General features: G+C 38.6%; 1 protein-coding gene across 1 annotated transcript in view; it reads right to left on the bottom strand.

Moving 5' to 3' along the window:
- The window catches only part of katna1 (katanin p60 (ATPase containing) subunit A 1), a 31,449-nt gene that overhangs the window by 8,688 nt on the left and 2,023 nt on the right, over positions 1-20,738 (bottom strand). Inside the window, exons 3-9 of the mRNA XM_057823646.1 lie at positions 15,897-16,036; positions 11,982-12,174; positions 10,741-10,856; positions 4,350-4,455; positions 4,120-4,278; positions 836-962; positions 542-676 (exon numbers count right to left, since the gene is read on the bottom strand). Of these exons, the coding sequence (XP_057679629.1) occupies positions 542-676; positions 836-962; positions 4,120-4,278; positions 4,350-4,455; positions 10,741-10,856; positions 11,982-12,174; positions 15,897-16,036 (976 nt within the window). The remainder of the gene's footprint in view (positions 1-541; positions 677-835; positions 963-4,119; positions 4,279-4,349; positions 4,456-10,740; positions 10,857-11,981; positions 12,175-15,896; positions 16,037-20,738) is intronic.

Genomic DNA, 20,738 nt, shown 5'->3' with positions numbered 1-20,738 from the left:
TAATTAATATAACATTAATGTAAACACCTTTGATGTGAATGATGTTAAAAAATGTATAATGTAATAACGTGTAGAACATGAAAAGTAACTGATGTTATTTTCTGAGTAATTACTTTTGCAATGAGGTAACTCAGTTACTAACTCAATTATTTTTTGGGGAGAAGTAATTTGTACTTTAATTACTTTTTAAAAGTAAGATTAACAACACTGTCCATAACGCTATAGAATAGTCAAATCGGCAGACACAATTGATCTTCAGTTGTCAAAATAAAAGCAGTGGAAAGATTGTTTAATGTGGGAATGCCAATTTTGAAATTTTTTCACCATGTGAAACATTTTTGCCTTTAATTTTGGAAGCTCACATATCGAACAATAGCCATTTCATAAAGTACACTTGAATATTTGCCACTTTTTAAATTTTTTTTTATTTCAACTCATTTTGTTCTCAAAAACATACATATAAATGTTTCCCAGACTGGAGTTTTGACATTTAAGGACTAATAAGTTAATGAGCTTGAATTAGAATTACAATGAGAAATACCTGTGGGCAAGGGAATGTAGATTCTCTTCTCTAGACGTCTTCTCAGAGCCTCATCAATGTCCCACGGAAAGTTGGTGGCAGCCAGGACCATCACCATCTTTGACGGGTCATCGTTTTCCGATGCTCCACCAACACCTGTGGAAAACAAACATCAGAAATGTGCTTCTACTGACCTTTTTTAGGTTAACAATGATAAGAAATAATTCTGTATTAGACCATTAAGCAAAAACAGAATGAACACCTGTTCAAACATTTATAGCCGTCACTGTGATTACGAGAAAGTTAGTGATCTACCGTCCATCTGCACCAGCAGTTCTGCCTTGACTCTTCGGCTTGCCTCGTGTTCTTCTGACGTCCCTCTTCGACTACACATGGAGTCAATTTCGTCGATGAAGATCGTAGTGGGAGCGTAAAAGCGGGCCTGAACAAAAATAATGCCATAATCGAGGCCAATTCATCATTTATAACTGACAATTATTAATATCTGATGATCATTTGACAAATTTCTATGACCCGATATCCAAGGCTATATAGGAAATCTGCTGCAATGTAGTAAGTAGCAATGTAGTAAGTAAGTGCTATCACATTCGTAAATGAATGGCTTCTGGTTTTTGAAATGTAAATAAACTAATCTATTGTGATAAAACAACAAAATTGCAATAACTGCATTTTAACCATCAAAGTGAAGTCTAACTGTAACTGTAGTCTTGAAACAAATCTGAATAAGGAAAAACAGTGTAATAAAATAATGCAAACTGGTTAAACTAAAAAGAGTAGCTGAGATCTGTCATGACAGAACATTGCTTCAATGATATCTGGCGCCAACTAGCGTCGTGAATGGGGAGAGTCGCTGAGATCTGTCATGACACAACATCGCTTCAATGATATCTGGCGCCATCTAGCGTCGTGAATGGGTATAATGTCTAGACCGCGAATCTTTTTCAGTGTTATTTCAATGCAAAAAACAACGTCTTATATTCAGGCCATATTCATTGTGATTATTCAAATATGCTTACTTACCATATTTAAATGGATTATTGAAATATGCCAAGTAAAGCGGAACTCAAGCACTGTTAGCGTGGTGTTCGGTTGTGCATCAATAATCGATTTATAATCCAATCGTAGCCTCTGAACCATAAATCGTTATCGAATCGTGAGGTGCCACAAGATTCCCATCTCTAATCGCTAGGATGATTATGAAAGTCTACAGTTCAACTCAGAACAACTGAATGAACATTTTAAAATGCCTCCCGCGGATGTTAATTTGACAAGAACTTCCCTTACAGTTTTCGAGCAATCGCCTCTGCCAGTATATCAGTATAAATCCAGTTCTTTCCCTTCCCAAAGCCGAAAAAACAACTGGAGGTCATTGGCTTAAGAAGTCTATAAGTAGTTAAGAGTACCCTGTCACTCCCAGCTAAATGTCCGCTAATTAAACAAGCATGTAGACGTGTTCTCTTAAGGTAAGATGAAGCTAACGCCAGAGTAGTGATCAACTGTCCGGTTTTAGGACGGACACTCAGCCTTTTCAGTGATGTGTTAGGCATCCTGCACAACCCATTAGCCAAACTCAACGCAGCCCCACAGTTGTCAGAACTGGTCTGTGATTGGCCAAGAGGGGTTTCAGCTAAAAACGCCCTATATAATTGGCTCAATGAAATGTAAACAAAGATTCGCGTACGGCTATCTGATGACATCATTTCCTCGCCAAGATTTTACAACAGTGGTAGCGAACATGCCAAAACGAGGGACGTCAAGACTCGTTCCACGGTTTCTGCATAATTTGCTGGTGTGATGTGGACGTGAGCAGCAGGGGCAAAGCAGCCGTATAACGTTAGCGGAGAGTGTGAAACATAAAAGAATGAGTCGAGCAGCAGGTGCCTCGACAATGAAAATTGTTTTTGAGAACCCTCATTGCCTCTGAATAACAAAATAACTACAGCTGAACTTTTTAAACTTGTTTCTCTTATAAAGGGTTCACTTAACAGTTCAATGCTCATATTGTTTTTATACAAAAAAATCCTGTTCTTAAGAATTTTGTTTATTACAAATGTTCTTTGTTGATTTCAAAATAAAATTTTTCTGGGGCATGTTTCAATTTGAAAACACGGTACTGTAAACAATTATTGCCAAAAAATATTTGACCCTGAATTGCTATTTTTTTTACAATTTATTTACACAAATATGATCCGTATACTGTGCAAAACTTTATTGTTGATGAAAATACATCGCAAGTCTGATGTATTATTTAAAAAAAGAATATATATACAGTATAGGTACTCCATTATGACCCTACGGAAGTGGTCACCCTATGCCAGAGGCTAACTAGCCAGCTGTATTGCCAAAATGCTTTATTAGATTTCAAAGTTCTCGTTACTGTTATCGAATATTACCGTATTGGCCCGAATATAAGACGATGTTTTTTGCATTGAAATAAGAATGAAAAAGAGGGGGCCGTCTTATATTCGCGGTCTAGACATTATACCCATTCACGACGCTAGATGGCGCCAGATATCATTGAAGCGATGTTGTGTCATGACAGATCTCAGCTACTCTTCCCATTCACGACGCTAGATGGCACCAGCTATCATTGAAGCGATGTTCTGTCATGACAGATCTCAGCTACTCTTTTTAGTTTAACCAGTTTGCATTATTTTATTACACTGTTTTTCCTTATTCAGATTTGTTTCAAGACTACAGTTACAGTTAGACTTCACTTTGATGGTTAAAATGCAGTTATTGCAATTTTGTTGTTTTATCACAATAGATTGATTTACATCTTAAAAACCAGAAGCTATTCATTTACAAATGTGATTGCATTTTAGTTTACATATTTAAATGTTCAGATATTAAGATTTGAATGAGGCAAAATAACATGCTTTTTCTCTCAAATATATTGTTATAATCATTTGTTTCGGATGTACAGTACATGTACATTATTTTCTGTATTAAAATTAATTAGGTGTTCAAAAAGTCTTTTTTCAAACTTGAGTCTTGAAAAAGAGGGGGTCGTCTTATAATCAGGGCCGTCTTATATTCGGGCCAATACGGTATATCTTAAAGGATGCCATCGCTATAACATCTTTAACGCTAGAAGTGTGGCCGTTTATTAGCTCAAGTTAGTTAACTTTATGTCTTTGTTCGCATGGCGTTACTTGAATTTGCTAACAATAAAGTGAGGCTTTCTTATTTTAAGTAAACATAGAGCCCTAATAAGCGCCTTGAACTGATTTAGTTTTTATTTTCACGTAACATTTTGTGCACAGACACTTTAGTATCCGAACCCTTTGCTAAGCTATAAATATTGAACCTTATATTCTCAATATAACCCTCCATTGCATTTTGTAAACCTTCTTACCTCAATCCGGACGATGTTTTACTGGTTTTGCGCCAAAATAAATCACTAAAAACACTAAGGTCTACGTCTAGCCGCAATGTCTGTGCTGTTAGACTGACGAAACGTGTCAGATTAGCAACCATAAGTAAGGGGGGTTGATGGAGCTTTAGCAACAGGTCAATTGTTCATAATGTACTCCAAATATAATGTAGACTTGGAATATAAAACATCAATTTCTTACCATCTCAAAAAGCAAACGCACTAATTTCTCAGACTCTCCTCTGTATTTAGAGGTCAGCGTTGATGAGGAAACGTTGAAGAAAGTAGTCCTGCATTCAGTAGCAACGGCTTTGGCTAAAAGCGTTTTTCCAGTTCCAGGAGGTCCCACCATTAGCACTCCCTGTGGTCAAAAGTTTTATATGCTGTTGTAATTGACAGTTCATACTAACACATTTTAATCTCAATAAGTACCTTCCATGGTCTCCGTATGCCTTTGAAAAAAGCTGGCATCCACATCGGCAAGACAACTGCTTCTTTCAGGAGCTTTTTTGCCTCACCAAGGTCTGCAATGTCATCCCTGAGCAAATAAGATCACTTTCGAGGTTAAACTTATGCCGCCTTCATGTGGTGTCGTAATTATGGTAAATACCACTCGAAGAGATGAAAATTGCATGTGAACGCCCACTCAAGTCGTATTTTCTTCTGGAGAACTGGAATTTTATTATGATAACAGAGTTTCCGAGATATTTTAAATTTTTCAAAATGAGGGCGCGCGAACAAGAGGTTGTGAATGGTAAAAAATGAAGTTTTATAAAAGGATTTATCATCAATTTGCACATTTTTCCCGCCAGTATAATAACGTAGTGCAGGGGTCCCCAACCGCCGGGCCGCAGACATGTACCGGTCCATGGTGCATTAGCTACCGGGCCGCACAGAAATAATAATTTATTAACGACTGCATTCTGGCGAAATTAACTTTGGCGTGTGCCCCTTAACACACCAACATCCCTGGCAGATAGAATGTTGTCATAGAAATCCATTGATTGGACTGCTAACAGTACATCTTGTTTTGTATATTTATGTGTGCTTGTCCTCGATAATGATGAAGACCCATGAACTGCGAAAGAGTGGATTCGTGACCCGTATGAGAATAAGCCGAGTGATTCGAGCATGTCTGTGCAACAGGAATATCAGCTTGTCGAGATCGCAAATCACGCCGACCTTAAACATACATTTGAAACAACAACTCTACCGAGGTTCTGGATTAAAGTCATTTCGGAAATCTGACATCGCTAGGAGAGCAGTGAAAACTGTGCTACAATTTCCAACATCGTATCTTTGTGAAGCGGGCTTCTCTCACTCTCCCATCTCGTCTCAACGTAACAAGCTCGGGCCTCCCACTGATTCAGCGGGTGACTTGTATTTTCCCTGCACTTAACACGACAGGGCTAAAAACAAATGTTATTTTATATTTGCTGTATTTTTCTGCCGCACATTGCCGGTGTTCTGACAAATTTGGCATGCGCACAACGTTAAAAATGACGGCGAATGCAGCGATTCCAAAGTACACACTACAAACTTTCTTTAAAGAAAGGAATATTAACTTACGTTTGCCATGTTAGCTGCACACAACAACTGCACGAAGCTCTCTCACTTAACGACTTTGCCGTGTCGTTAAGCATTAATTTACGCCATTTTCGTGTTGCACATGTATGTTTTTGATGTAAATAGTTTTTTAGCACCGTTGGATAACATTGAGAGTCCAACTGACTATAAAAGAGGGCTTTTTTTCACCGCCACAAAAGCTTTGGGAGCAAAATTCTATAAGGGTGCAAAATTTGACAGAACACCGGTCCGTGAAAAAAAAAAAAAGACCCAAACCACACCGGTCCGTGGTGCAAAAAGGTTCGGTACCACTGACGTAGTGTACACACAGAACTCTTATTTTTCTAACCAAATGTTTGCTATAATGTTCAGTAACTTCTTCTTGTCGTGGATGGATAAATAGGTCTAAAATGGTTTTGCCCACGCAACAAACCAAAATGAAGTCGAATCATCTTTCCCAGATCATGTAGAGGAAGCATTGGCATTACCAAATGTAGTACAATTTTTTTATTATTAGCCATGCTTAAAGGGAACCTCAGACTTCAAGATTTCTAATAAGCCACAATTGTTCTCTTTTATTAAAATATGTTGTTAAAAACACATAAAATATTGACATCGATTTAAAATTCTATAATATTTAGTACATGTTTTGACCTACAGAGGGCACCATGTTTTAAGAGTGCAATGGACGCTCGGGGTAATAACGTAGTTTGTCACTGTCATTCAACGAATACTACCGGATTACTGCAATTCCTTCTACGCGGCGAGACGTCCAACACATGCACTCATCGATTAAAAGCGTCGAATACTTCCTATTTGTGTTTTTGTTGAGTCTTTTATAACCCTTTCATTGCCTCAAATACTTTTTGCATGTGTTTCCCACTCATTCTTTTGAGCATTTTGTTTTATTGTGGTAGCTTTAAAGCAGATTGTTGATCTGTTGACCACATTAGTCACGTAGCATATTTAAACCACCCTTATTTCATATTAGTGATCCCTCATTTTTCGCAGTTAATGGGGACCAGACCCGTCGCGCTAAGTGAAAAAACACCAAGTAGCCCCCCTGCCAAAAATGTGTGTAATGTATTCATTCAGATTCATTATTGGAAAGAGATACAGTTAAGACTTTTTTCACCCCCCCCCCCCCCCCCCCAAAGTTTTAATTTAAAACCTTATGTATATATAATTTTAATAAATAGTTTTTAAGCACTTCAAATGTAATAATTATAAGTTTTAAACATGTTACTGTCGCACCAATTTATTTTTAAAGAAGAGAAAATGTAGACGACCAATCCATTTAAAAAAAAAAAAAAGAAAAAAGAAAAATGCTTGTCTTTATTAAATGCTAAATTGTGTGAGTTCACTCAAGCTGCTCACTAACACAAAATGAGTTGCCACAGCAACTGTTTAACAAATTAAACGATGTTGACGCACGCGCTGCTTTGAAGTCTTGGCTTACCAGCTCTTCTGGCAAGATCAAAGCTTAAGTGTCTGTCAATTATCGTTAACTTTATATGCTACTCCAGTACACTGCCTGACCATCAAAGAGCGAGAGAACAAGGTACTATGTTTAGGTATTTTCTTAACGCATCTTTTGTATGTTTTGTCTGTATGCATTTAAACAAAACAAGCTGAAAGCGCACCGTAGTACTTTGGGTGTCAAATTCGCTTCTTGTCATTTCACCGGTGTTGCACATTTTGGCAGGAGACAGTTTTTTTATTCCTACTCTCGTCTCGTCCCGTCTTTCCTGTTGATTTTGCTTTTGCTGCTCGTTTTGTGAAATATCGACAGTGCTCTCATGCCCATTCATGTTCCTTTCAGGTTCAAATTAAAAGGGTTGAACAAATGACAAATGACAAATGATGTTTATGTCGCTAGAGTCATACTCTGGAAGCCCAGCAGCGTAACCAGGAGACATCACCATCCTGCGACGTCAACCTACTAGTTAAATTTCACAAATTGTATAGAAATGAAAACAAGATGGGTTTCAATATCAAATTATTTTAACTCGTAATAACATTTATCTTTTAAGAACTACAAGTCTTTCTATCCGCGGATCCGGTTAAGTAATTTTACACAAAGGGTGCCATAAATTCACAAATATAATAAAGCTTTAGGTCAGGGGTGTCCAAACTTTTTGCAAAGGGGGCCAGAATCGGTGTGGTAAAAATGTGGGGGGGCCGACCTTGGCTGACATCCTTTACGTAGAACAATATATTTATGCAAATTTTAGCAAGCCATTCTGTGTGTCACATTTGTTTTATTTTTATTTTTTTTAATTAATAATTTCCACAAAATCTTGCAACTAGCCTTTGTGGCGTTCTCGTTCATCTTTTGGGCTCTTGCAAAATACTGCTGCTGTAAAATTAAACTAGCTTTAAGTTGCTTCAATTTCTCGCTACGTATCTTTCCTGTAATCTTGTCGTACATGTCAACTTGTCTTGTTTAGTAATGTCGCCTCACATCGAACTCTTTAAAAACAGCAACTGTCTATTTGCAAATGAGGCAGACACAGTTTTTGCGTATTTTAGTGAAGAAATAGTCCAATTTCCACCTATCCTTGAAGCGTCGGCCGTCACAGTCAACTTTTTGTTGTTGTTGATTGTCGCCATTTTAGAAAATTGGGAGTAAAGGGTCACGCGGGGTAATGTTGCTTAGAGGTACCTTTTAGTGGGTAAATGAGGAGCAGCATTTGGTGTGTAAGCTACTTCATATGCTGGTAGCAGTACTGCTGACCAATTTATTAGGTCTGTGTGCGGGCCAGACATGATTGATTTTATGACACAGGCTGGGGGCCGGATGAAATTTGACCACGGGCCGCATTTGGCCCCCGGGCCGCACTTTTTCAGTCGTAGAATGGTTGCCCTTAGAAGGTTGGAGAGATGTACTGACTTGTTCACACTAGGCCTGAACGATATTGGGAAAAACTATTGCTGCGATTTTTGGGGGGTTTGCGATATATTGCGATATTATATTGCGATATTAAAAAAAAATTCATATATTTTTTTTTCAAGATATTTTCACAAGATGACTTAAATAGCTGTTTGGAAAGACTTTAGATCACCACAGTGTACAGTCATCCCTTGTTTTTCGCGGTTAATGGGGACCAGAACCCGCCGCGATAAGAGAAAAACCGTGAAGTAGCCCCCCCCCCCCCCATTTTAATTATTTTTTTTTTTGTGTGTGTTTTTTGTGCCCAATGTATTTATTCAGATTTAGCATTGGAAAGAGATACATACAGGTTGACCCAAAAAAAAGTTTGCACTCAGTTGACTGCTTGTTTAAAAGCCATTGAAACATATCTAAATAGGTTGTCATGCTTAAGTGATTCATTAAGGTCACTCAATGCAGCTGGTAATCTCTCGTCTCTACAATTCCTGTGCTTCTGCTGAAAATGAAGAAAACTTTAGCTGTACCTGAATTGCTGCGTGCCGGTCTGACACCTACTGAGATTGCAGCAAATCTGAGAATATCCAGATGTGCAGTCTACAAAGTTAAAAAGAAGCTGAAAGATACTGGAACAGTCCCACGAAAACCTGGGTCTGAAAGTGCCCGATCTGTGCGGACCAAAAAGTTGATTGACAAGGTGATATGTGGCCGCCCCAGAGTCCAGATCTCAATCCCCTGGATTATAGCATATGGGCAACTGTGGAGGACAGTGCCTGTAAGAAGCCACAAATTTCTGTGGCAGCCTTGGAGAGGTTTATTGTTAGATCTTGGGAAAAGATGACAGCATCCTACATAAAGAAGCGTTCCGCAGGCGCCTGGAGGCTGTTGTGACCCTTAAGGGAGGACATATTGAAAAATAGAGTGTACTGTACATGTTCTTTACAATAATGTATAATTTGTGATTCAATTCTAATTCTAAGCTGAATAAACATGGCATTTAGGTTGTATTATGGCAGTGTAAACTTTTTTTTGGGTCACCGTGTATAAGACATGTTTTTTTCTCTCTCCCCCCCCAACCCCCCCCCCCCCAAGTGATTTAAAAAATGTATATAAATAAATGGTTTTTAAGCACTTCAAATTTCATAATGATGATAAGTTTTAAACATAAGTGTCCAACCAAATCATTTTTGAACAAGAATAAAGTACTGTAGCAGATAAATGCTTGGCTTTATTAAATGCTTCTGTTTATCTACTTTAGCTGTGACCGTTGAAGTGACATGTAGAAATTTCAAACTCCTCATGATCACTTCTGGCATTTAAATGTCTCCAACGTCCCCACAGTACACACATTCATTCCAGCGCGGCTTCCTTGCAACTGTTTAACAAGTTAAACGATGATTGACAGATGGCCGTGTGAAGTCTGCTTCTTTGGCCAGATCAAAGCCATTGTTGTGCCGCAGTGACTGAGAGGATCTAAAGGCTGGGAGAGGGAGGGTAGGAGGCTGAGCGCAGACCAGAAAGTGAGGCGTATGTGGATAAAAAAAAAGACAAACTATCGCACGTGCTTGCGATGGGACTATTGCGCACACGCACATCGCGATGGCGATGTTTAAACGATATATCGTTCAGGCTTAGTTCACACTTTAAAAATATAAAAATAAAGGGCATTCATATGCGGCTCCCACATTAACTCCAAGCCTTTGTAAAAGTGGGACGTCCTCCTCATAAGAGCTCATTGAACGTGCATGTTTACCTTTGTGAAATGCTAGCAAAAACACGTTTGTCAGTGCATGGCGCTGTTCTTCAGTAACTTTATTTCGCCACTTGTCCATAGGGCGAGTAGGGTCCTGTCTGACATCGATAGTTTGCTTAGTTGCCACATGCTCTGTTTTTTTCGTGCTTTTCAAAGTTTGGATGGCTGAAATTCTTTGACCGTACATAAAATGCGCTGCTCTTATTAGCGACATTGGGATTCTCACGGCAAATGTTGCACCACATTTCCGTGCGAGCATCATTTGCTTTTAGCCATGGTACCTCCTGCAGCCACTTTTCAGCAAAAGTCCTTTTTTTCGGTAGCTCCGGTGACGTCTCTGTCGTCTGTCTGTCTTTTGACGGGGGTGGGGGAACACGGAAATAATTACTCAGTGGGGCCTACCTCTTTGACATTTTGAGAAGTGATTTTGTCCTGTCCGCCTCAAATACAGTGGTCAGCCATCGGTACGCAAAAGCGTATGGAAGCCATTTAGGGCCAGCGCGTTTGTCTACGTCCAGTACGCATGCGCGCATGCGGACCACTTATGTGCACCCCGATTATATATAAATGTGTGCATTATTCTCCAGAAACAAAGTCAAAAGATGAACACATACCATTTAATGTTAGGGTTCTGAGATATGATATCTCTCTCCAGAGCTTCCACAAGGTCTTTGTCATATCCTGTCCCATCAAATTTTTTGACTTCTTTTTCTTGGACGTCTCCTTTGCCCTGGGAAACAAACAAAACAAAAATGTATTGTGCCTTTCGGGGTGCTTACTATCAAGTGAGCTAAAACAACGGACATCTTGCTATAGATCAGTGCATCGTTACTCCCCTAGTAACTGAAATGTGCATCAATTGAACAATAAGGACTTAACTACATCAATTTGAATATGTACAATTGAGGATACATTAAATTTGTTTAGGAACAACAGTGGTACCTCAAGATATGAAATCAATTAGTTCTGGAGTGGCTTTCGTATCATGACTTTTTTCGTGTAATGAATCACAATTTACAATTTCCTAATTTGTTCCAGCTCTACTCAAACACCACATTAAATTTGCTGTCATGTTCTCCGATTGGCTGTTTTTATTTGTAATGCTTTGTCGCCTTAGGGTGGCGTTCAATTGTAACTAGTTTGTTAGGTTCCAGGTAATTCTACAGACGGTATCACATGACTACTCGAGCTCATTGCAAGAGAGCGTGAAAAAACGGGAGAAAGGTCCAGCCGCGGCCCGCAATACAAACCAACCACGCCCCCTGCTTTCAACAACCAATCAGATTAAGCGTACGTCATTCCCCAACCGTGCCCCACTGCTTTCAGCGACCAATCAGATCAAGAGTTCGTCATCCGCGAACCACGCCCCCTGCTTGTGTACTGTGAGCCGCAGCTAAACCTAGTTGAAAAGACGTGCTGGCTTCGGTTGCCATTGCTTACTGTGCCTTGATAAAGCATCACTTGTAAGTTATATTCGCATTTTGTTTCATTTACATGAGCATTATGCAGCACATTCTGGTTTGAATATTTTGTTTGTTTACACTTATTCTCAAACGTAGTTACATTACTGCAAGCGGGAATTATCTACTACAGTGCGTATTTTTGTATGATGACTAATTTTTCGCAATACGAAGCGGAAAAAAAAAAAAAAAAAAACAACATTTTTTTTTTCCATTAAAGGAATTTTTCGCGTATCAAAGCTTTCATATAACAAGGTAACAATTAAAAACAATGGTATTGTTCATTTGAAAGATTTAGCATACATTACCTGTCCAAGAATTTCAAGTTAACAAGTGCATGATTGAACATTTTTGACAGATGATTTGACGCTGGACTAGAAAAAAAAAAGCTTCACCTTCTCTTCCTTTGCTTTTCCAGCAGTTTCCTTCGTATCTTTTGTTTTGGCCTTGGAGGGCTTGTGCCTGTCCCCATTGGCCCCCCGGGATGAATGCCTTTGATGGGCTTTTACGGCCACACTGAGCCGATTGTTGACTGGTTTACTGTCTTTACATATGGCTGTAGGCCGCCTGACAGGACATGGAGAATGCCTGAAGAAGGGAGGAAAATTTAGAAAAGTTACTCTCAAAATATATATTTTACTACAGGGCCCTTGTTTATTCCACAGCTGTGAGCTTTGAAGCAAGATGATATGTGAACAATACTACATAAGTCAATTTACCTCGTGCGTTGCCTTTCTACCTGTGTCCCTTAAATTTCAGGTTAGGAGATATTGTGCTCCAAGTAAAAAAAAAAAAAAAAAAATATATATATATATATATATATATATATATATATATATATATATATATATATATATATATATTCTGAGCCTTAATGCAAAAAAAGGGGGAAAAAAACCCAAAACAAAAAAAATGCATAATTTTTAAAATGGAATAGCAAATAAACATTCACTTGTAGTGACACCACCCCCGTCTCGCATGGAGCAGATTGATAAAACTGGACTGCCACTTCTGGTTTTGACGTATGTAGCCTGGGGCTGTCAACAACAAATTTTTTCACGATTATTCAGCACACTATTTTTACGATTAGTCGACTAATCTAATAATTTGGAATTTTTTTTTTTTTTTTTTAAACAATTTGGCAATGAAACTTGTTGACGCAAATACATTTTGGAACACCTAAATTCTTTATTAAAGTAGAAATAAACACATAAATAACAATAATAAAATCACAAACAATGCGGTCAAATGCTGATAGCATTAACTAGTGCAAAAGAACGGAATGTAAACAGATTCAGAACACTGACTTCGCCTTTGACATGATTCAAAACAATTCTTAAAAAATATCTAGCATTAATATTATAGTATACTACTAGATATAATAGCATTAGAATCACTGCCAATCAGATTTTTCTTAAAGGGTGTCATTTTAAAGCTATTCTTTGTGTAGAATCTGTATTCTGAGGTATGTGGGATTAATTCCAGAAATTTTTATATATTTATATTTTTTTTATTTGCAAATGCTGTTAACCATTGATATTTCATGTTTGAAGTGTCGCCTTTTAACCTCAAGGTGGCGTTTTGGAGAAGACTGCCAATGTTTTATAGCAGGCTAAAGTAGGTTGTTGTTAGCCTCAATGTAGCAATGCTAACGTTTACATTAGGCCTGAACGATATATCGTTTAAACATCGCCATCGCGATGTGCGCATGCGCAATAGTCCCATCGCAAGGACGTGCGATAGTTTTTTCATTTCATTTTTTTAAATCCACAAACGTTTGTTTTGAGCAAGGAGCGAGAAAGAGAGTGCACAGTCTCTCATTCTCTCCAGCTCGCAGTCATCGGCTCCTCCCCCTCCCCTGCTAGAGCAGAGTGGAGGGAGGAGGGGCCGAACAGCAGAGCGGAGGGAGGAGGGGCCGTTTTCAAAGTGAAAGCAAGCAATCAAGCAGCACGTTGAATAGGGAAGACTGTCTCCAAAAGGAGTTTTGGAAGTATTTTGGCTATCGACAAGAATATAAGGAACAAAAAACAGCCCTGTTGACAGTGCCTCGCCATGGTTGCCTCAACAAGAAGTAATCCGTCGAACATGTGGGACCATTTAAAACGCAGGTATCTATGCATTCCTGCTACGAGCTTCCCATTAGAGGCTTTTTAGTACAGGTGGGAACATTGTTACGTGCCAACGTTGTTGTCTCAAGCCTGCAATGGTGGATAAACTAGTAGTCTTGGCCAAAAACCTATGAGACCCAGTTGAGAATTGCTGAGCAAGGAAGGTGGACGATATGCAGACAAATACATAAATTTGGGAGTTAAAATGGTTCTGTTATTCATCAGTTATTTGCTGTTATTCAGTTCAATTATTTACAAGTTCAATTGAGTTTCTGTTTCTTTTATATTTAAATTAACTGTAAATCGTATTTTTCAAATAACTATAGTACAGCTGCACATAAAGTTTTGATACTTAATATTTTTTAAATATTTTTACAACTTTGTTGCAGTTTTGCAGTTCTATATTGTTATATTTTGTGTAAACAACTCAGGGGACTAATGCACTTGCACTTTTATTTGACAGATTTAATATTTAAGTTCAAATATGTTGACAACTTTATTGTTTTACTGAGGTTCTTATTTATTGTTAAAGTTTGTGAACAACTCTTATTTGTCATATTTAATATTTTTGTTCAAATATGTTTACAACTTTGTTGTTATTTTACCGAAGTTGTTATTTATTGTTATATTTTGTCAAAAACTCGGGACGAATGCACCTGCTCTTTTATTTGTCATTTAATGTATTTGCTGCTGTTGAAGTGTCAAATATTGTGTTCAAGAAATTATCTATTTTGTGCAGACATGGCTTCCTGGATCCCTTCATAATAATACAGCAATCTTAATCATTCACAAATGAAACGGTATTATAGGAATACACTGTGGTCACGGTGTGTCATGCAAAGTATTTCCAAACAGCTATTCAAGTCATCTAGTGAATATTTCTTTAAAATTTTTTATTTTTTATTTTTATTTTTTTACTATCGCAATATAATATCGCAATATATTGCACACCTAAAAAAAATCGCAACAATAGTTTTTTCCAATATCGTTCAGGCCTAGTTTACATTGTTTAATATACATGTGTTTCATTATTTTGTATGTATGAAATTTAAACATACAGCGTGTTGATAACAAATAAACATCTGTGAAAATACATGAACGCACAAATGTATGCACTGACGCAGGCACTTGGCGATAAAACGCAGCCGTGAAAATTACTGCCCTTATTTTTTATTTACTGTGCAGTAAATTGACTCATTGCATATTGAGAAAGGCTTAGCAACTTCAATAAAACATGTCGTTAGCTAGTTAGATGGACTTACGATCTGCCAGCTTGTTGTCTCCTGTCGTCTTCCAAAATTACAACTGGGTGACGGCGCTTTAGGTGGTGTAGCCAACCTTGGCATTGAAGAGACAGGACACAACAGCGTACCCTCCTTTGATTCGTTGAAATAAGTCAATGTTTTGGCCTCTCTGGTGTGCTTTTCCGGCTTTGTGCCGCTCTCCCTGCTTGCATAGCGAGCATCCGACATTCTCAACTTTCCACTAATATCATTTTTTAAACCCTTCATTAACTGTCAACGGGATGTTGTGCTCGTCGACGCATTTACGTCATCGATGACGTCGACCTGGTGGCCTTTGAATATTGAAAAGCGCCATCTGCTGTTCAGGAGAGGATAAATGGCAGCCCCATATCGTTTGGGCTGAGTGAAAAGAGAAAGCAGTTTAATACGCAAGAGAAAGTGCTCTAATCCACAAGGGAAAGTAGTTCGATACGCAAGAGAAACCAGTTCGATCTGCAAGCAGATAACAATCGAAACTCATTCTTTTATGAACAACTTTTTATTTTCAAACAACACCTACTTTTTTGAATGACACTTTTCATTTGTAAACCATGTTTTTTCCCCTTTTTAGCTTTGGCATGATTCTAACTCCCTACTTACGCACCCTTAAAACAATGTCATATTTTTGATTTTGCTGTACAAATTCGTTCAAAATAATTAAATTTTTGTGGTCTTGTTTTTTTTTTGTTTTTTTTTTTTAAATAACTGGCATTTCAGGCATGCATTCTTTTGCTCAAATAGGCAACTCCAGTTTACTAGTCTGGATAATCGGACCACACAGAACTATGATTCATCCACAGAGAACACATTCAACATAAATTCTGTGGGTGTGGAAATTGATTTTATGTGTATGGGGTAGTCTGTTTAAAGTATTTTGAAAAAATGCTTTAAAACAAAGATTGATACCGGAACATCCTACCTTAGTTCAATGGGCATCGGCCTTATCTCACAATCATTTGGTTCAATTGGTTTGCCAGGCACAGCATCCAGTTGAACACTTTCCAGTGTTGACAGGAGATCTTGAACATGGCTGCTCTCCTCGCTAACTTCTTCCCACAACTGGAGAATGAAAGATGCATAATGAATAAAGGCGTGTGAAATTTCTGATTCTTAGATTATTCGCGATTCGGCCGTGGAAGATTACAGAAGATTCACAAAAATCCATATTACGATGATCTAAACATGCCAAATAAAGCGGAACTAAAACACAGTCAGCGCGGTCTTCGGCGGTCCGTTCCTCGTCGCGTCCCAAGGATACACACCCACAACTCATGCCGCTAGATACAGTACAAAATTGCAACAAGCATGGCTGACCTAACCAACCGACCTCTCCGCGAGATCAGACCTGCTCACATAAATTTAAAAGCAGACGTGTGGAATTATTTTGAATTTTACTAGAAAATAGTCTTCTAGAAAATAGGGGATTCCGAAGAATGTTGAATGAAGTCCGGCCCGGGGGCCAAATGCAGCCCGTGGTCAAATTTCATCCGGCCCCCAGCCTCTGTCATAAAATCAATAACGTCTGGCCCGCACACAGACTTAATAAATTGGTCAGCAGTACTGCTACCAGCATATGAGGTAGCTTACACACTAAATGCTGCTCCTCATTTACCCACTAAAAAGCAACATTACTCTAAGCAACATTACCCCGTGGGTCATTTACCCACTAAAAAGCAACATTACTCTAAGCAACATTACCCCCGTGTGACCTTTTACTCCCAATTTTCTAAAATGGCGACAATCAACAAAAAAAAAAAAAAAAAAGAAAAAAAAAAAAAAGCCGACTGTGACGGCCGACGCTTCAAGGATAGGTGGAAATTGGACTATTTCTTCACTAAAATACGCAACAACTGTGTCTGCCTCATTTGCAAAGATACAGTTGGCGTTTTTAAAGAGTTCAATGTATGGCGATTTTACCAAACAAGACACACTGACATGTACGACAAGATTACAGGGAAGATACGTAGCGAGAAATTGAAGCAACTTGAAGGTAGTTTAATGTTACAGCAGCAGTGTTTCCCACCAGCCCGAGAGTTGAAGGCTTAGCCACAAAGGCTAGTTGCGAGATTGTTGAAATTATTAATTAAAAAAAATAATAAAGCAAATGTGACACACATAACGGCTCGCTAAAATTTGCTTAAATATATTGTTCAACATAAAGGACGTCAGCCAAGGTCGGCCCCCTACATGTTTACCACACCAAATCTGGCCCCCTTTGCAAAAAGTTTGGACACCCCTGCAATAGAGCCAAGGTACGTCAATCGATCCCAACGCCGTTTCACTGACACAGCAGTCCAAGTGTTCTGTCAAATTTTTCACCCTTATAATATTTTGCTCCCAAAGCAGTTATGGTGATGAATAAGCCCTATTTTATATTGAGTTGGACTCTCAATGTTATCCGAAGGTGCTAAATAAACAAGTTACATCGTAAACATACACGTTCAACACGAATATGGTGTAAATTTATGCTTAACGACACGGCAACATACAGTTGTGTGCCGCTTACATGGCAGGATGTGTCGAAGGAGAACTTTTCTACATGTGCATCCATGATCAAACGTAAGTAAATATTCCTTTATTTAAAGAAAGTTTGTAGTGTTTACTTTGTAACAGCTGTATCCACGGCCATTTTTAACCTGCGCAGAACCGCAAAGTTGCAATTTCTGATGGGGTGCGATTTTGCAAAATTTGACAGAACACTGGCTCTCTACAAGCAAGCTGTTCAAGAACAAGAACTACAAGAACAAGAACGCTGTTACGTGTGATGCATGGACATCTGTAGCCCCAGAATAGTTTGTTAGATTAATTGCCCATTTCATAACCGATAAGGGAGAGCTGAAAGCACACGTTTTTTTTTTTTTTTTTTTCCCAATATTTGTACCTCAGGGAAACGTGTTCACGTTGACATGTTCATGTTTACACAACCTAAAGCAGAAAAGCACTTTTGTATTGCATTGTATTGTACTGTATTGAAGTAGCAGTACACATTGTCATTTATACACTGGTATGAAAAAGTATCTGAACCTTTTGGAATTTCTCACATTTCTGCATAAAATTACCATCAAATGTGATCTGATTTTTGTAAAAATGACACAGATGTGAAAACTGTCTGCTTTATTTAAAACCACCCAAACATTAATAGGGTTTCATATTTTAATGAGGATAGCTTTCAAAAATTGACAGAAGGGGGAACAATAAGTTAGTGAACCCTCTGCCTAAGGAGTCTTAAACCAATTTTTACCAAACAATTTAGGTAAGGTGTGTGCCCAATCACCAATGAGTGGTTTAAAGCTACCCTCCCCACTATAAAACACACACCTGGTAAGAATTGTCTTGGTGAGGAGCACTGTCTGATGTGCATCATGTCTCGGTCAAAAGAGCTGTCTGAAGACCTGCGATCAAGGATTGTTGATTTGTATAAAGCTGGGAAAGGATACAAAACCATCTCTAAAAGTCTGGATGTTCATCAATGGACAGTCAGAGAAGTTGTCTATAAATGGAGAGAGTTTGGCACTGTTGCTTCTCTCCCAAGGAGTGACCGTCCACCAAAGATTACGCCAAGAGTTCAGCGCAGAAGACTCAGAGAGGTAAAAAAAAAAAAAAGTACCCTAGAGTGTCTGCTAAAGACTTAGAGAAATCAATGGCACAGTCCAATATCTACGTGCACACATCAACTACAGTATATGTAAAACTATGGCCAAGAATGGTGTTCGTGGGAGGACTCCACGTAGGAAGCCATTGCTGTCTAAAGAAACATTGTTGCTCGTTTAATGTTCGCAAAAAGGCACTTGTACACGCAACAGAAGTTTTAGCAAATTATTTTGTGGACTAATGAAACCAAAGTTGACTTGTTTGGGAATAATACACAATGTCACGTGTGGAGGGAAAATGGAACAGCTCACCAACATAAACACCTCATCCCCACCGCAAAGCATGGTGGAGGGAGCATCATGATTTGGGGCTGTTTTGCTAACTCAGGGCCTGAACAACTTGCAATCATTAATGGAAGAATGAATTCAAAAAGGATGTTTTGCAGGAAAACATGAGGCCATCTGTTAGACGGTTGAAGCTAAAAAGAGGATGGATGTTGCAACAAGACGATGATCCAAAACACAGAAGAAAATCAACTTCAGAATGGTTTCAGAAGAACAAAATACACGTTCTGGAGTGGCCAAGTCAAAGTCCAGACTTGAACGCTATTGAGATGCTGTGGCATGACCTAAAGACAGCGGTTTGTGCCAGACATCCCAAGAATCTGACTGAACAACAGCAGTTTTGTAGAGAATAATGGGCCAAGATTAGTCCTGATCGATGTGCGAGACTGCAACTACGGAAAGCGTCTGGTTGAAGAAGGTCAAAGAGGGGGTGGGGGCTGCAAAAAATATTAAATTAGATGGTTCACTTACTTACAGGCATGAAAATGGGTCAGGGGTTAAAAAGGTGAGAAAGGTGTGGAGTAAATATGTTCCGGCGTTCTGCCAAAATGTCCGCCGTCGGCAAAACGTCCTACATGTGGCGAATTTCACCATTTTAATTTTTCACATAAGGCTTAATATTCGAGTTAACGGGGGTTTGATTAGTTGAAGGAGTTGATTTTAACCACCATTGACTCGCGCTAGCTTAGCCACTCCGGAGCCCTGAAACTAACAAATAACTGTCAAACTGCACAGAATTTGTTCAAATCATTTCCAACGACTAATTAAACCCCGGCTAACTCAAAGATTAAGCCTAATGTAAAAAATTCTGAACTTCCCCTTTAAAATAAAGACCATTGAATATGGCCATTAAAATGTTGTCTATAAAAGTTTTAGAGCAATAAAACAAACAACAAAAATGAATAAAATGAACAGGAATCCTTCAAAGTATTTCATAATGGGTCCAAATTATTTTTCGAACAGATCATGTGACTATAGAACCTTAGAGACAGCCGTTTGCATTGCTTAGCCAAAACTACAGCTGAGGAGGCAAGATGGATATTTAGAATTTCTTTAAACCTAAGCTTTCAAAACCCTCAACAACAACTGAGCTTGAACCGAGGATTGAGCACGAGCAGTATCAAAAAGTCCTGGCTGTCGTGTTACCTGTTGTACTGTAATTCCAAGTGGTGCTTGAATTGGATGCTTATAGCGGTCGACAGTCTTTTTGAGCCAGCGCAAAGTTCGCAGCGCACGGAGATATTTTTGTTATCTTTACTGGACAAAAATGTGAAGTAATGGCTGTGTTTCCAGTGTGCAAATGCAGCCGTTTGTAGTATATCTCCTGCCTATTTCATTGCATCCTGGCGAGGTAGCAAGGCTATGTTGTTTTGGCCGCAAACTCCCAGCGCTCACGCATCATGGTAATACACGTGACCCTTTTTGTTCCGTCCCCGATTAAAAAATGTGACATGTGATGTCACTCCCATGACTACAGTATTCTTCATTCTACACACATTATGTAGTAATAGTAACGTACAGGCATCAAGGAAAGTAATTTTACTCAGATTACTGATTTAGAAAAATGAACGCATTAGATTGTTCTTTACTGAAAGAAAGTAATCAGATTAGTTACGCATTACGATACCGCGTTATTGACAACACCGCTTTTATATTACCGTTAAATACACAAGCTTGACGCTACCTTAATGGGAGCTATTTTTCACCGGACGCTCCGGCAGTGTTCAACGCAAGCTGCAACGAACGGCAGTAACTTTGTCATACCACAAAATATGAAAACCAAAACCATTACTCACTAAATTCAATCATCTAAAAACAATTGGGAG

Source organism: Corythoichthys intestinalis, chromosome 19, assembly GCF_030265065.1.
Source record: "Corythoichthys intestinalis isolate RoL2023-P3 chromosome 19, ASM3026506v1, whole genome shotgun sequence".
NCBI lineage: Eukaryota > Metazoa > Chordata > Actinopteri > Syngnathiformes > Syngnathidae > Corythoichthys > Corythoichthys intestinalis.
The sequence above is the reverse complement of the archived record's forward strand: the minus strand, read 5'-3'. Positions and strand labels throughout refer to the sequence as shown.